An 18,686-nucleotide genomic window follows, 5' to 3' on the forward strand; every position below is an offset into this window, starting at 1 on the left:
GAAGTGAAGGAAAGGATACTTTTTCTTTTTAATTTCATTGCTGAAGGAAAGATACTAAGAAGCCATGCAACATAAATGAAGAGGTGCTTGGGAAGAAAGAGAATATGAAAGCAATAGGATGTGTCAGAGAATGTGAAAATAAAATTCTTATACAGAAGAAAGAAAAGTTTTTCTAAACTTGAGCCTCAAACTCAAGCTTGATCTTTGACAAATTTCAGAAAATGGATGGGTTCATCTGCTCAGTATACAGTGATGACAGCTAAAAGCCAGTTCATTAAGAATACCTTCTGTTAGACTAAGCTTCTTTTTCATGCATAAAACCAGGGTAAGTGCTATGTCTGAATCTTGACAACCAGCTGTTTAAAAATTTTAAGGCAAATAGAGAATTAGTTATACATTTTTTACATTCATAAGTGGTTGAAAAAGTTGAAAATCATCCATCAAAATTTATGAAATAGCTTTATTGTTGCCAGTATAAAATGAAGGTATCAAAGTAAAATTGCCATATTTTTGAATTGATACATAAAAATAGGAGAGAGGCTTATATATTAAATGTGTAGAATCCAAAAGATGCATTAAGTAGAAAAAAGCTAAATGCATTAGGGATAAACATATAATGTTAAAAAGTAGGAGTCAGAGTTGTAACTCAGTGGTGGAATGAGTGCTTAGCATGCAAAAGGCCCTAGGTTCAATTCCCAAAACACAAATAAATTATATAAACTATTTCATTGGAGTTATAATCATATATTAATAATAGCTATATATGTATATGGTAAGTATGCCCATATTTTATTTGCATTTAAACATATATCCGTAAACACAGGATAGAAGAAACATGACTTGTTAGCACCACCTATAAACAAAAAAAGATTGGCATAAAATAGCAGTGGAATGTGGTTTCCTTTAAATGTCATACAGATTTTATTTTCATAGAATTTTGATGATTTTGATGAGAGACAGGTCTTCTGTGCTGGTCTTCTAGAGTCATACCAGACTACATACTATTTCATTTTCACAGACCTCAGGGTTAGTAAGATGTCCCTGGACTATGCCCTCTTGGGTGAGGGAGGTACCTGATAGGAGAGTGAGAGAAGTTGCCACCATGTCTCATAGGAAGAGTTTGGATTATTTGGTATTAAGGAAACTCAGAGGCCCAGGTAGTTATTGTGGAAACTTGAGTAGTACTGTGTTGAGGGAGGTATTAGAAAAAACAGTAGGTCCGGCTGGCTGCCGGCCTGACCATCATGTTCCCGCTCTAAGTTCCCGCACTAACAGAGACACCGGCTGGCCAGGAGCGCCGGCCGGGGACCCAAGAGATGTTGGCATGGCTTTTGCTTCTGCTGGTCAGCTCCATGGAGTCCATGGCTCTAAGCATGGCTCAAGGGCCAACTCTGCTACCCCGATGTGGTAGGTATAACAATACCCAGTACCTGGTAGAAATAAGACTCTTAATGTTTAATATTAACCAAATAGATTTATATATCAGCAAATACTCAATACACAAGATGTCCACACAATTAGAATTGTTAACCTAAATTATCTAACCTTGATATGAATAACAGCTAGAGACATGAGGGTAACCTCTCCTGACATTTCACTTCTCCTTCTGTCCCTTCTCCTCTCTCTCTCCTCCTTCCTTCTTCCTCCCCACTCCTAGCTCTGCCTACCTCTTCTCTATCCAATGACAGAGTCCCTGCCACAGTACTGGATGTAACTTATGGTGCTGAGAGAAGGAGATATGTATGGAAGATATATTTCAACTAAGAGCCAGGGCTGGATTAGATCCTCCACCCTGAAAATAGGCTCTAACAATCCATGCTATACGAGACTTGTGTGCCACTGTTCTTTTCACAGAGTATGTAGTAATCAAGGAAACCTCTCCTAGAGCCTCATTCCAGCAGGCCATATACGCCACAGCTCAGATTGTACTCATATAACCCTAAATGATACCCCTAGTGTCTTGTGAATCAGGGAAGAGCCAAAACCTAATGTTCAAACTCATTCCATTCAGGGTACTCTCACCTATCTCAAGCAGCTATCACTCAGTTTCTGAACTCCCTAAGGCATTGGTCTTTAGGAAATTGATGAATTTTCTAAACTACATCAAAAAGGGTAAAGGTAGTAGAAACCTGAAAGAAAGCTGTAAAGCAAGACTTCTTTCCTTCCAGGGAAATCTATTGTTTCCAGCCACCAAAACCAACCAACCAAACAAACAAACAGACTAACTAAACCAAAACCAAACCCAACAACAACACAAAACATTATCGCTGTTCTTGGATGCTATATCTTGTTCTGTGCTGTTGATGTATTTGATTCTCTTCAAATCAGTGTCTCAACTGTATACTGATATTCCTTCATCATATAACCCTGATACTTTCTGGAGGTAACTGATAGAACTTTAAGAATAGCCAGAGAATACAGTGCCTGACACATGGTAAGCAACAAATGAGTTTCAGATGCAGTTGCTTCTTTCTCATCATCACCATCTCCATGGCATGTTAGTGTTAAGTGCTCAATGGATATATTTGTCTTTCTCAACCAAGCAGATATGTTATCTTTGTGTTTTTGTCTCCAACATAAAGTTAGTAATTTGATTATTGAATAATTGAGACTATCTTGATTAGTAAATGACAGTATCAACTGTGGTTGTTCTGTAAGCCACATAATTGTCTTTCATGCTTTAAAAATAATGAGATTCAGCTACAGTTGCCTTAAGAGTCTGTCTGACCTAGATCTTAGTCAGAGCTGGAAGATCAGAATCTGAAGCCAGAGAGAGACCCTTTCTATCTCCCAGAACACCTGCTTTTACCTTGCAGAGTGTATGTTAAAATATTGTGGCTTGGTTTGGCTTAAAGTGAGCATAACTAGAGATGTGTGGACCCAAGAGGAGAGATTTTAGAGACAATGGAGTCAGAGCAATGTAGCTTTTAAAGTTTTATTCACATCAATAAATTATGTTTTGTACATTTTGATTCTTATTTTTTTCTTTTAAAAATAGCACTTAGTTAAATACTTATAAATGTAAAATATTACCAATAACCAGAGGTGATTTCTATATTTTTAATTTACTTATTATTATTTTAGACAGAGTCTCGTTATACAGCTTTGGCTGGCTTGGAACTCACTATGTAGAACAGGATGGCCTTGAAGTCAAAAGATCTGCCTTATTCTGCCTCCCAAGTGCTGGGATTAGACATACACCACCATGCCCAGCAAAGTGATTTCTTTTTAAAAGAGAATATAGGACTGGAGAGATGGCTCAGTGGTTTCTTAATCTGTTGTTCTTGGAGAGGACCTAAATCACTTCTACTTACATAGTTCACAACTGCCTGTAACTGTAGTTCTAGGGGGATCTGACACCCTCTTTTGACCTCTGTGGGTGCCAGGCATGCACATGATACATATACTATATGTACATGTAGGCAAATACTCATACACATAAAATAAAAATAAATAAATCTTTAGAAAGGAGAGAGAACATAATGTTCACTATAAATGCAAAGAGCTACCAAACCAGACAGCTTATTAAGGAAGTGCATTGTGGTCTTGATCATCTGCCTCCTTATATTATTAGAAGGGGTATTTTCAATACATGATAAGCCATGACTGCATTGGCAAAGAAATTATTTATGGCATACAGAAGCTTTGAAAAATAATAATTTTGATACTCCAATTGATTCTAAGGGTTGCTATTCAACAAAGGCAAACTCTGCTTTAGAAATGTTTTATTTATCCCTTGTTGATAAGCATAAAGATTTCAAGGTACATGTCCAGGCCTTTTTTCCTTCCACTGTACTTACTTAAAGAAGGTCAGCATGGACGTGGTTAACTTAAAAATTGCATATATGGTGGCTCAATTAAAATTCAGTAGCTTTCTAAATTTGTCAATAGAATATTAACTCAAGCCTGTAATTCCAGAATTTGAGATGGCTTGGCTTTATATTTCTACATATCTAAACTGTTCACCAAAGGAAATGCTTCAAGAGTAATTTTCAAGTCAACTCTCATTTTTACTTTTTTTTTTTAGATTTTTTTGAAAAAATATTATGTATGCATTTCCAAATAGCCTCTTGCATGTTTCTAATATTGTGAACTCGGTGCCAGAAAGCAGACTGATTTTTGATGGTTTATATACCTAGTTTCTTGGAACTGTTGATTAACATAATGACAAGTTATAAAATTTATTTAATCTAATGTGAGTTATAGTATGTGATTTTAAGGTAATAAAACAAAACAAAGTGAGCACCATTAATAAGGTTGATTTTCTTCATCAGTCCTATTTATTAAAATTTTATTATATAATGAACCATATAAGATTTCTGCTAACAATTATTTCTAACACATACAATCAATTTTCAGAAAACTGTAAATATAATTTTCTTGTTTAATATCTATTAATAAAATATTGTTTGGCTTTCTCAAAATATCTGTGAGTTTAACAATATTATTATATGCCCTGACAATAAAATATATTACCTGATTATATTTCATTTTAGAACAGCATATCTATTTGCTAATTAAGTAATCAGCATTATGTTCAAGTTCAGAAGTTAAAATTTGTAATATTAATAGGTTCTGATTTTAGAGGAATCAAAACACCAAATATGAATGGCCATAGGACATAATGCACTTTTAAAATCTTGCTACTAATTTTATATCATTAGTTTTTTTCTAATATTATATTAATTAAAAATTCAGTCTTTTCTATTGGCATTAGTCAAGGAAAAAACACACCAAAAAAAAAAAGAAGAACAAAACACTTAATCTAGATGTTTCTAAGTGAATGCTCCATTCCTCACTAAATCTCGGGCAGCTGATTTAGTTACTGTTGCTAACACCTTTATGTCATCTCTTTGTATACATGTCTAATTTATTAGTTTCTTGTAGATTGTCAGCAGCCTGCTGCCTCCGTACCGCCACAGTGCTCACAACTAACTGGGAGGCAAGACTACCCAACTGTCAGGTAAATTCACAGGTCCTTTCTTCTCCCACCAGCTGCATGTCAGCTCCCCTTCCCAAGACCATAACTACCTATGCATCTTTATATGTTATTGCATGTTTTTCATGAATTGACTACATGACTTCACCCTTGTTCATATTCATTATGAGCATGCACAGGAGTTAGTGCTATGTCATCAACCACTAGCTAATAGAATAGAGGCTGCTTCGTTTCCCCTTTGTGAGCAAATACTTGAGCTATTCCAGTGTTTTATTGCCTCCCATCTTAAACATGTAATTGTTAAGTTATTTGAGCTACTTTTGTTTTATCTTTTTGTCCTTCAAATATATTTCTCAGGTAAACAAACAGGGAAATATATGAAATTATATATGAAACTTATCTAATGTCCATTCTAGGACAGTTTTAATGGTTTCCATTTTCTGTTTACTCAGTCCCATTGTTAAAACTGAATTGAAAAGGTCTAGAAAGCCATTTGTGATAGTACATACCTGTAATCCCAGCACTTTGGAGGCTGTGGTAAGAGGTTGAGTTTGAGATCAGAATGAGTTATATAGTGAGTTCAAGGCTAGCTTTTAATACAGAATCACTCTGTCTCCAAAATCTATAAAGGAAAAAGAGGAAAGGAGGAAAATGGGGAAGAAAACCTCAAATCTGAATTCCCAAAAGAATATTTGCAGTGATTATTTTCCCTTTATCTGAAATAAAGTGTTTTAAAGGCATGTTTAAAACTTCCTAGAGTCCCTAGGCACTGAACTGGAGAGTTTGCTGACAATTCATACTTGATTTTTAAGCTCTCCAAAACAATCCATCAGAATCATCCCATCAGAACCTCCTCATCTCCACAGTGTCTTTCATCCTCACTTGGTTTCTGTTGGTACCAAGCTTCTGGAGTCTGAATATGATCTTTAGAGTCTACTTATTAATATACCTTAATGTATCTTTTGTTCTCCTATCAGAGGAGGGCTTGTATCAAGCAAGGACCAGCTCAAAAATAGCTCTCTCTCTCTCTCTCTCTCTCTCTCTCTCTCTCTCTCTCTCTCTCTCTCTCTCTCTCTCTCTCTGTGTGTGTGTCTGAGATGAGTAGCTGTTAGTTGCAGAATATATGTGATCATGCCTTTGCTGGATAATCACCAATACAGAAGCAATACATTCAAAGCTAGTGTATTATGTGGTCTATTGCCTAAGTAAGTAGAACACTACCCCCAGTGTTGTAGACTGAACCTGTGCTCTCTCATATGTTAGTTCAAGGGGTCTACTACTAAGCTGCATTCCCAGCCCCCAAAGTACATTGTTAAATAGTCACTAGACAGTGTCTTCTGATTAATGTCTCTTAGAAAGCTTATCAATAGCACTTCAAGTAAGAGGATATTTATCTCAGAACTATTTTCTTTCTTTTTTAGATTTATTGACTTTATTTTTATGTGTGAATATTTTGCTTGTATATATGTATGTATACCACATATATGCTTGGTGCTTGAGGAGGTCAGAAGAGGGCATTGGATCTCCTGGAAGTAGAGTTAGAGATGGTTGTGAAGTACCGTGTGGGTGCTGAGAATTGAACCCATGTCCTCTGCAAAAATAACATATACAATTACTGAACCATCTCCCCAGCCCCTCAGAAATGTTCTTTACTAATGTATTATGGCATTTACAGAAGTAGCCAGTTCTAGATGACTTCAATTATATAAGTAACTGAATATTAATATGAATGCTCAAGTTGATCTGAGAGGGATTCTATAGTATAGTATAGTATAGTATAGTATAGTATAGTATTTGGGGACCTGGAAACCTGTAGTCTACATTCCACAAAGCGGCCTCCCTCATTTGGAGCACTAGGATAGAGTCAATGCAGTACAGATGTTCCATGAATGCTGACTACATGTGTGAGTAAATGAGCTTTGGAGTCAGACTTCTAGCTCGTAATTTGACCTCTTACACTCCTACATGTGTAATCTTGGAAAGCTGCTCCTGTTGGCTATGTTTCTGATTTTTTGTTTTTTATATTACAAGGTAAGGAGGAAAACAGACATTGGAGGACTTCAGTGATGAAGGGCCTGACATGTCTGCCCTGTTTGCTGTTAGCACTAACACTTTGTACACTGCCATCCCTGAACAATATCTTGTTTATTTTGTGATAAATCTAATTTTCTTGGACAAAGTTGTAATACTATTGCTTTAAGAATTTTCATAAGGCGGTAATGCAGATGTATTCCTTCTCTTCCAAGATTACTAAATTTAGGTGCTTCCTGTCTCCATGGGGGGCGGGGGGGTGATTTGGTGAAAGAAAAGCAAGTTAGAGAATTACAGACACCCTAGTTTCTATCTAAGTAGACATAGCATGTCCGAAGCAGACTTTTCTTCCTTGTTATAGTTCACACAAAGAAATTATTAATACACAGAGGTTTGGAAAGACTCTTCTTCAGTGTTGCTTAGGTTCTGAATGGTTTCTGCTGTAAGAGGATTTGAGTTAGTTCTGCACTGCCCTCTTACTCCTTCTGGGCAAGAAAGGCAGTATCCAACCAACATTAGAGCTCATACTGGGTACCAGGCAAGAGTAAGTTCTTTACATGTGTTAGTCATTGTGATTCCCCTATAGGCTAAGCAACTATTACACTTGTCTAAAGGAGGAAGTCTAAGTTTAGGCAGACAAAACGACTGTCAGATGCCACACACTTTTTAATACAATTGAGCCAAGTGACCTAACACCTATGCCCTGTCCACTGTAGAGCATGGTTGCACCTCAGATAAGGAACCAGACATTGTACCTACAGTTGGTAAAAGAAAGCATGTTTAAGTTATACTGACTCAGTTTCTTTCAATTGAGAAGTGGATACTCAGTGGAACATGAGAAAAATTTCTAGGAATGCTGAGCGATTTCAGATCAGGTGTTCTCTGAGTTTCTCATTTTGAAAAAAGAAAGTTTACTTCCTTTGCATTTATATGCATATATTTATGTCATTTTTGTAACTTTTTTTTGGTACTACAGATCAAATTCAGGGTTGTACATATGTAACCTACTCACATAACTTTTAAGGTGTATGATTTCTTAATAAAGAGTGTTCTTACACTGAAAATGTAGAACTTTTCCACATATGGTTTTGTTTTTTGAAGCATAGTCTTTCTATGTTGTTTAGGCTTGTCATGAATTCCTTGAACTCTGGGGCTTCAAATGATCCTTCTTCCCCAGCTATCCGAATAGCTTTAACTGTAGGTGTATGCCACCATAGCAAACATTTATATACTTCATTTTTGGGCATTAATTAAAGTTTTTATTTGGAGTATCATTCACAATCTACATAAGTAATATACAAGACATGAACATGGAAAACACCACAAAATAATATTGAAATATAAGGTAAGCGCATATACAGTATGTCATGTTTCAATAAATATAATTAAAAAATATTGGACTTTTTGCAGGCTGATTCTAAGTTATTTAAATTTTTATATGTAATGATGCAATGGGAAATTATGCTGTAGCCTTGGACATAATATTTAAATATATAAAAATGTTTAATATTTATCACATCTGCACATTTACTAAGTTGTGTTTACCAGGAAGAAGACAAAAAAAAAACTTTTTGAAGATATACCAAACTTCCTGAAGATATTTCCAACTTAATACCTGAAAACCTCAGTAATGAAGTGTTAAGCTCACTGTTCCATGATGTTCCAGTTTAAAGTTAACTTATTTATGGTAAAGGCTGAATAATAAGTCATCTAAAGATATTTAGCAATCAAACTTGAAACTGAATTTATGTAAACTTCTAAGAAATAAAGTATCAAATGTTTATTTTAAAAATAATTCATTAACCTGTCAGTCAAGAATATGTTTCTTATAAGTTAGTATATAGACATAAAATACACATGACATTACTGCATTTTATGCAGACTTAAAATACTAATACTATGGTTTAAAATATTCTTTGACTTTATAAGAAATTTGAAATAATGAAAATAATTTTATATCATCATGAATGGCACATCAAGATGTTGGGCCAACTGAACTATAACCCTTGCTCAGGCTATTTTCATATTCATTAGCTAGCCATGCAAAAACACTCTAGGAAGAAGAGTACTGAATCGTACAAGGTCCTTCTTGCATAACATGACTACCATAATACTTACTGCTTGTTATAACTTGTGCTGTGTTTATGTTTAATTCCATAGAAAGAAGAGCACATAGGGAGGGACCCATGGCTCTAGCTGTAGGGGGGATGGCCTTGTTGGGCATAGGTGGGAGAGGAGATCCTTGGTCCTGTGAAGGCTGGACACCCAGTGTGGGGGAATTGGAGGGTGGGGAAGTGAGAGTAGGGGGTACATCCTCATAGAAGCAGGAGGAGGGGGGATGTGATAGGGGGTTTCTGGGTGGGGGGGATGGGGTAAGGGGATAACATCTGAAATGTAAATAAAATATCCAATGAAAAGAAAGAAAAAAAGAACTTATTTCTAACTTACAACAATTTACAGAAAGAAACCACAAGGTCTGAGGAATAAATGTATTTCTAAATTATTGTTAACTTGTTATTTCCTTAATCATTGACTACTGGGAAGGTCAAGGATAACCTAACCCAAAATTGGTTTTTCTTTTATCATTAATTAGTTAAGTCATACACTATCTTCTTGTTCCTTGTTCCACCATTTTGTATTTGTTACATTTTAACCATATGGTTTGGGCTTGCCCAAACTGTATGAAGTCTTGATTTCATTCCAAGAATCACCAAAAAGAAAAAAAATAGGAAAGATAATCCTTACCATTGATCATCCTCATCAATACAAAACAACAGTTTCTTTTTAAACTAAATTTACAGTGGTACAAAGAACTAGGGAAGGATGTAATGTCTAACTAAATATTTACATAATTATGATTATATACTAATGTTCAACAGATATATCTGATTGACAATTTCATTACCAAATCTTCAAGTGTTTAATACAAATTTTAATTAACACATCCATAACATTACCTTAAAATATTTAAATGAATATTTTATATATGTATATATATACATAATATATCAAATACTTCCTATAGAAATGAATTATATGATACTAAAATTCACAATATATGGGGAAATAGGCCATATCTTCCAATTTAAAAAATATTTCCATGGTGCTCTTTCCCGTTTGCTAGTCAAATTTTAAAACATGTAAACCTAAATATGTCTTATAATTTTACCCTAGAAAATCTAATTTTACTACTTTATTTGTCAATTATTCATCAAGACATTGAATGGTCTGAGACCGGGTTCATTACAATTAGAGGCTCTCAGATGTGGCCTATTGGTTAGAAAACCACATCATTCACTTTAACAAATGCAAAATGTCATAAAAATTATCAGTTTTTTTTTTTCACACCATCAAGCCAATGTGGAGAACTCCTTAGAATAAACTTTGCTGACTCTTCTAAACTCTGATGTCTTGATCCATTGGCTAGCACCATTTGAAGTATAGTTCACCATAGTGAGCATATCACAAATTCACATCCTTTCCTGACCCTGCTAACTCAAAGTCTCCTTTACCAAGATCTTTGGGTGACTTGTACTCACTATAAAGTTTGATAAGGACTGATCTAATGACACTTCACTGCCAACCCAGAGATCTAGGAGTTGGAGACTGCAAAATCTGAATACTTGACTTGGGGGACAAGTTCATGTATCTGTTCTTAAAGTTTCTTTTTACTTTCTTACCCTTGCCCCCATGCTTTGCTTTTAAAATGTGCATTTGGTGGGGGAGGGGGCATGCTTTGGTTTTAAACAATTTTCTTCACAAAATTTGTGTTCATGTGTTTAAAATGTATAGGACAATAATTTGTCTGTCAGTGGACTTAGTTGTTTACTAGTTTGTTTTTACTAACTGCCTTCTCTCTCATTTTCAGTCCGGACATTGCCCTCAGTAAGGAGCAGCCACATTCCAGCTCACAGTGTGCACCTCTTCATTGTCTCTCCAAGCCCCCATACCCCTAGTTCTCATCTCTCAAGGATGAATATCTGGACTGAAGGATTTTAGCCACAGTGAGGGCACTGCCTAAGATCTAGCAGGTGTTTTCTTCTTGAATGTTACATGTCCATGTGGATTCCAGTCCACCATTTTTGAAGAGGAGAGTTCAGAAGAATAAAATAAAAACTCTCGTGTGATCAATTTATGGTTTCTCTGAATCACAGATGACCTGCAATCAAATGACAACAATTCACTTGAAACTGAAATGGAACACATATTTCAGATAGCTGGCTTCACCTCCATAGCATAAAAGAGATCCAAGACAATGTAAAATAGATATGTTGTAAAATCATCTTTCCCTATACTCCAAAGTCAGCTATAGATGTTGGTTTTTAATATTTTTCATTGATACTTATTTTATATTTTATTTGCTGTATGGTTTATGTTTATAAAGATAATTTCTGTAAGCAGAATTCATTTATTTTTAATGAATCATAATTTACTCAGTTATTTAAAGTTTAATTTAGTTTAAAAATCTGAAACTGGCCAGATTCTGGTCCTTTTTCTTGCAGAAAATTACAAACGAGGTGCATCAGAATGTTAACAATAACTATTTTGCTGCTACATGAATATTCTTTATGCAGTTATTTTCTAATCAGCAACTCATTGTCAGTTATTTTTTTTTAACTAGAGTTCTTCACTAAACATTTATTAAGTAAATTTAAGAAAGAGGCAAAGCTATGATTCATTGACTTAATCAAGTTTTGAAGGTATCTTTAATTTTTTTAAAATTGCAGTTGAGTAGATAGATATATTGGTGCTGCTCCTGTGTGTGTGTGTGTGTGTGTGCGCGTGTGCGTGTGCGTGTGTGTGGTCGTATTAAAGAAGGTCAAATTACTTGAAGGAAAGAAATGGTGTGCTTATTTAATGACCACAAATTTTATAAACTTTTCCAAATTTAGGGTCTTACTATGGGTTTCCCACTAAAAGGGATCACAATAAATACATATATATATATATATACATATATAACTGTAAGGTAGCCTTGGCTAGTTAATTTATGCAGAAAGTGTATGTTTTGTTGTTTATTTTCTTTTTCCACAATGAATCTTCCTTGCCAAAAATAAAAAAAAAAAAAAAATAGATAGCTAACCTTAGCTCATTGTCTACTTTTAACAAACACTCAGGTGCCTACAGTCATGTTATATTGAGATAAGACATGTTCCTACTTAATTTACAGATTCTGCTAGGTAATTTTATGACTTTATTTAAGGCAATAGAATTTCATAGAAAAATTTAGTTTTTGCATTATTGAGAAAACAAGGACAACAGCTAATTGAGCTGTAAGGTCTAACTTGGATTCCTCAGTTCTCAAGTGCTGCCCACATAATTGCGCCTAACCCTGACTCCTTGTCTTTGTCAGGTAGCCTTAACTTACATAAAACCATAAAGGTTTTATTTTTTCATGTAACAGTATCTTTAACTTCTCTTCAAAACAGAACTAGTCCTCACTGTTAGCAAAAAAAAAAATATGACTAGTATTGTAGGACACCAACAATGGCTATTTGAGAGCTACCCAGCTTGTGGAAGGGAAGATGTGGTATGTTTATGGAGTAGTCCACCTACGGTCAGCTGTCAGCCACAAAGCACATTGCAGAAATGTTTTTTATTTGTTATATTCCTGTTGAGTACCAGTCATAGTTACCAAAGCAACGGAAAGATTTTGTGTTCTTTATCGGATTAATAATAAACCCTATGGAACTTCTCATCAATCAGAATCCCCACATAGTTGTCCATCTGTATTGCTTGGTTGTTCCTATACATTTCCCTCACTTATTGGTATTAAGTCTACCTGGTGCCAATATTAGTAAAACAGTACAGATTTTTGTGAGAGTTCAATTAAAGACAACTTCTTTGTTCTTTCTTTTCTTTTTTCCCCTTTGCTAAGCATGATTCAAAACCCAAGAAGTGTCAGAATTACTAAATTAATTTTGTACCTGAGGAAATAAATACCTCAGAACAAGTTGTATCTTTGGACTGGGAACTCAACACTGGATCTCTTCTCTGTGTAAGCACTGTTGACATAGCTGCATTGTGTTTGTGAATAGAGTTCACTTCTTCCAATATGAAATTTATCACTTTCTGTTATAAACTATTTTTATTTTAGTTGTGTATTTAAATATAGTGGAAATTTTGTTTTGAAATATTAACTCTATAAAATATTAATTTTAACAGATCTTTAATAAGATATAACAATTTTGAAACAAATTTCTCATTTTCAGCACAAAAGTAGGTAGTAATTGCTAAGCAGTAAGAGACTATCATGTATTTATGTAGTAACATCATTTAGTGCAGTTTAAACTGAGCTGTATTTATATTTATTTATTTACAGACCCTTTCAATGACTAAATGTAGAATGCTGATAGAAATGAGTATCTATAAAGATAATATCAGAATGTAAAAAGTGAAAACTGGTAAAATAAAAAATCCATGAGTCTCAATAAAAGAATTGAAGGTGCATTTGATATTTAAATATAAAGTATAGAAATTCTACAAATGGTAATTGTTGTAGACAGTTTGAACAAAGGTGGAAGGTGATGTTTAAGATCAGTTATCAAAGTAACCAACTACTGTTATACAATTTCATTACATTGTAGTGCACGTGTGTGTACGCGTGCTCACGTACAACTACTACTATAAAATTTCATTACACACACACACATACACACACACTGTCCACAGCATATGTGGGAAAGTCAGAGGAAAACCTGTAGAAGTTGCTTCTCTCCCACAACTGTGTGGATCCCAGGGACTGAACTTAGATCATCAGGCCTACTGGCAAACATCTTTACATGCTGAGCCATCTCATTGGTTCCCACTTTATTTTTAATGTAAGCACAATTACAAAGCTGAATAGATGAATTAGTATGCAGAAATGCTTTCTCACTAAGGATTTTCATTAAAACATAGTAGTAAAATAAAAAGAAGCAATAAATTGCTTTTGGCCTAAGTGCTTAGGAGCATGAACAAAACTTTGGATGTATAAACCTTTTGTATATCTAATTCTGGATTTAAAAGAAGGAGGAGGAGAAAAAATGAATTTTGAAAACTTCTAGAGAGTAGAAATCTATAAAGGAATGAAGAAAAGACTTATTTGGAAATTATACTTTATATTTGCCTAAAGAAGAGGAGGTACAATAATGAAATCCAACAAAAAGAAAACAAATGACAGAGAATAGCTACAGAGCCCATAAGACTAAATGAGAAAGGTTAATAATACCTATAGTAAAAAGATATTTTAAAGTGGAAAATTAATCATTGGATAGTTATAAAGATTTGTTTTTAAAAACTGGAATAATACTGGTAGTCTTATAAGTATAGACAATTTACAATAATATATAATCCTAGGAGTCCACAATTCTATGATTCTTTTGTTTTAAAATTTAAAATATATTGAATTTTTACTGATTGGTCATGGAATATTTTTACTTTTGAACTAGAATAACAATCTTAATTTTCTAACATATTTATTATTTTTAAAAGGCTTTCTTTAAAGTTATATGAAGTATAGCAACTTCATTTAAAGAAGCTTCAGTGTCAGAGTCTAAAAAACCAAATATACCCAAGAAAACTTCATAAATAGAATGTATGCAATCTTTTAGATGAGACAAATACTTTTTAAATTTTATTTACTCACAAAAATCTGTCTTTAACATTTGCTTTATCTATGCTGTAGAACATGTTCTTATACAGATAAGCCCTTCTCTATTAGATAAGCATGAACAATTGGTCTATTAAACTAGCCAAGAATGTGGATGTTCCCTCATAAACTATATTGAATAAAATCCTCTCCAGTAACCAAACACAGGTTACAAATAATTATATGAATAAATCAAATATATTTTCTACTGTGATAAATATCAAGTTTATTATATAAGTCAGACAAAAGATTTAATCTTTCTTACAAATAAATCAGTGGGCAGGAGTAGGGAGTAACTTAGCCATGGGGTGTTTGCTGAACCTGTATGAGAGGATAACACCCACTGCACGACAAAACAAACAACAAAACAAACATATTTCCCTGAATAAAATCCTGTTCATTCAATCCAAGGATGTCACAAATGAATTAATATTGTACATATAATGAAATCTGTAAAACACACGATGTTTAAAACTTTTGTTTTTAATAAATCAGAATGATTAATTTTGCATTAAGGCTACAAAATTTACAACTTTTCAAATAAAGCAGAAAGCTACTAAACTGAAGTTATGCTAGTCAGCATGGCCAGTGCCAAGGTTGAAAAGTACTTACTTCAACATCAGTGTCCTAGCTCCTGAGTTACCATATCCATTTTCTGTAATAATAACCCAACATGAGTTTTTTGAAAATAAATTTATCTTTAAATGTTGTCTTAACTACCAGAGTCCCTAATATCTTGTAGCCTGTTTTTTGGTTGTGAGCCTAGCCTTTAATAGCTGAGCCATCTCTCCAGCCCTTGTAGCCTTTTTTTTTTTTTTTTTTTTTTTTTTTTTTTTTTTTTTTTTACCTAAAAGATTTCAAATAAGATATCTCTTTTATTACTCAAGATATGAATTAATGAGATAATTGGTGTTAAAATCAAATTTTTTCTTAGACTAGGGATTTTTCAGAAATGACAATCTGTTTATGAGGGGCAAGCAATTAACCTCCATTAGTGTAAAGCAAGAGTATAAGACGTTTGCATGAACTATTTCACATCATGTAAGCTTTCCCATATCCATAACATTGACTCTATATAGAAATCTTACTTGTTGCACGATATCGCCAAGGAATGAAGGAGGCTGTTACATGCACTGAGTCTCCTTTCCATACTGAAGTGCATGGCTTTATCCCTCAAGTTTATTTTTTCATCTCTCAGTTGGAGTTATTTAATAATCTGCCATACTTGTACTGAAGCTTAAATGACCTGCTGATTCAGATAATTTCTGAGATTAGAGTTTAATTGCTCTACATTTGCTGAGAATTTATTTTTATTTTAACTTCTGTACCTAATCAGTCTCTGCTCAATATACCTCTCTAATGAGACCATTGAGAAGTAAATTTGATGCTTCTTAGTATGGATATATGCTTTTCTTTTTTCAAAAAAATTTATTTTTTACATTGGGTAGTGGCAGGGCCACAGAGTAGGACTCTGGTGATAGCTTTAAAGTCTGAGGGTCTCAGGGCTTTCTGGCTCTCTGACCTGCACTGAAATGCTGATGATAACTTCTAAAAAGTCCTAAAAACTTCTTCTGAGGGTAAAAGACTTCAGGCTTAGGTGATTAACACCTGTAGCCTAACAGCAGAGGATTAGGCAAATAGCCTTTGTACTATCTCAGCAGGAGCTGCTGGGCTCTAACTTATGCCTGCTAGTCTGAGGTTGCAGGAAGAAAAGACACTTAGAGATGTGGTTATAACATTTATTACTAAGTTGTTAAAAGTTTCCTATGAAAGCTATCTAAGGGGGAAAGCGGAAAGGTCCTAAGTGGGGAAAAGGAAAAAATTCTAACAAAAGAAAAATTCTAAGCAGGGAAAAAGGAAAGGAAAGGACGAACGGCTCCTAACGAACGTCTATATCTACGACTATTCTACTACTACCACGACTACTACTCTCTTTGTCTTTGTCTTCAGTACTTATGCATCTTTCAGAGTACATGGTCACATGTTACATAGTTCATCACAAGTTCACACCAAAATTCAAATCATAAATTGAAATAAAAGTTTACAACAGAGAATGTTTACATGCATATCCATTAGGAGTAATTATCTGGCTAAACATCCATCACCTGTCTCAGCTCCACCGGTTCACTGGAGGTTTAAAACTATAACTAAGAAATTAGTGAAGTTTTGTATAGATAAACCCAGGCAATATTTTATCTTCTGTCCTAGCACCTATAATATATCATGAGTTCCCTTTCAGTGACTTTTGGTTAATTGTTTTACAACCTCATTGGAATGTGCTCTGAGCAGGAGAAAGTCTGGTTACTATTTGACTATCAGAGAGGGACCTAATAGCAGTCCCATTATAAAAGAGCTTAATAATCATTGATATAATTTTAGGAATTCTTATAAGATCATCATTAAGACTTAAGAAGTCATCTATTGGACTGGAGAGATGGCTCAGCCGTTAAAGGTTAGGCTCACAACCAAAACTATAAGAAGTCATCTATTTGTCTGTATAGCATCACTACAAGACAGTACATCTTTGTGGATCTGCAGAGATCTGCTCCAAAGGTGTGCTACTGCTTAGTGATTGTTACATATGTTTAATAATAATAATAGGAAAAGCATATCAATAGCAGGAATCTTTCCTAAAATAAGTCCCCCACAGCCTTGCTGGATGAGGGCTCACTTTGTCACAGATTATATAATAATCCAAGGCAAGCATTTCAGGATGATCATCTGCTAATAATTAGCTTGTCCCATTATGGCTCCTGACATTATTTATTAATACTTTTTAGACAGAGTTTTTCTGCATAGCCCTGGCTATTCTGTAGACCAGGCTGGCCTCAAATTCACAGAGATTCACCTGCCTCTCCAAAAAAGTCCTTATCAGAGAACTATGAAGTTAAGGGAAATGACAATGCTGTGTTGACAACTCTTTATCTCATAAGGGAAAAACAGAAGGAATCATTGGGTTCATAGCTATGACTCTGTGTCATATGAGATGAAATACTTTTTAATGGTATTGCCACAGGACTTTTAAGATCAGTGGTTTGACTGTTAGGGTCAATTAGACAATTTTTGAAAATCCTTTATGATTTTTTGTAATATATTCAATGTCTTTATTTGCATGGCTATGCATATATGAAGATGTGATTCTGATGTTGTGCTTTTTTCCCATGTTAAAATTTGTGTTGTATGTGATCAAACCTAATTTCTATACTATATGATTATTCTTGTAATGAATCAGTTATTCCTACTTTTATTATTATGCCTTTGGGTGTAAATGATGTGAAGTGTTTCTATCTAATAATAATACCATGAAAACATGACTGAAAGACTAATTTAAGAAATGCCTTTCTTGCTAATTATTTTTTAAATCCAAACATCAGAGACATCAAAGACACATGCATTTAAGTACAGAAAGTTCTTATAAATTTATTGTTTGCTGTTCTTCTTACCTTTTTGTAGATAATCCCAAATTAATCTCTCAACGGAGAATCATTATATTATATGCTTGTTTCTGTGCAGTCAATATTTGTGAAAGGCACCCCATTGCTAAGGAAATAACTAGATACTAATAATTATTATCTTGGTTAATCTTACCAACTGACCATACTATACTGCAAAACTTTTTCCAGTAAATAAACTGATTATCTTTTATTTCATCAATGCTAAATTTTTATTAGTTTACAATTTTTCTGTTTGCCATTTTCATTTATAACTACAACAAATAAAAAGTATAGGAATCACTATATGATTTTTATTCAATATAAGATCTTATTTAAACTAAAAACATAATGTCTTAACATTTCTACATACTCCTGTGATGTGTATTAACTTCATTTTCCATTTTTCAAACTCATAATCTTTCCTTAAAGAATATTTTGGCAGGAAAATGCACTTTGCTAAATTAAGTAAGAAATGTATTAATACAATTATGTTTTAATGAAAGGAAAATGACACTTTATTATGGAAGTGGTTCTTTTTTTCTTTTACATAGGAAAGAGCTAAGCCAGCAAACTTGAGATAGGTCACTGGACCCTTCTACAATATAAATTATAGTAAACCAGCTGCTCTGAGGATCATCTGTTTTGATTCTTT

At 34.0% G+C, this 18,686-nt stretch overlaps 1 protein-coding gene across 6 annotated transcripts in view; it reads left to right on the forward strand.

The window, feature by feature from the left end:
- The window catches only part of Bicd1 (BICD cargo adaptor 1), a 135,648-nt gene that overhangs the window by 116,526 nt on the left and 436 nt on the right, over nucleotides 1–18,686 (forward strand). For 3 of the 6 annotated variants that reach the window (XM_076940934.1, XM_076940935.1, XM_034512184.2), the window contains one exon: nucleotides 10,839–18,250. The exons of 1 other annotated variant lie outside the window; for it this stretch is intronic. In XM_076940934.1, coding sequence (XP_076797049.1) covers nucleotides 10,839–10,969 — 131 coding nt within the window. In that variant the 3' untranslated portion in view covers nucleotides 10,970–18,250. Of the gene's footprint in view, nucleotides 1–4,887; nucleotides 4,964–10,838; nucleotides 18,251–18,686 lie in introns of those variants that run through there. 2 more of the 6 variants (XM_076940933.1, XM_034512183.2) reach the window with 1 other exon arrangement.

This window comes from Arvicanthis niloticus, chromosome 9 (assembly GCF_011762505.2).
Source record: "Arvicanthis niloticus isolate mArvNil1 chromosome 9, mArvNil1.pat.X, whole genome shotgun sequence".
NCBI lineage: Eukaryota > Metazoa > Chordata > Mammalia > Rodentia > Muridae > Arvicanthis > Arvicanthis niloticus.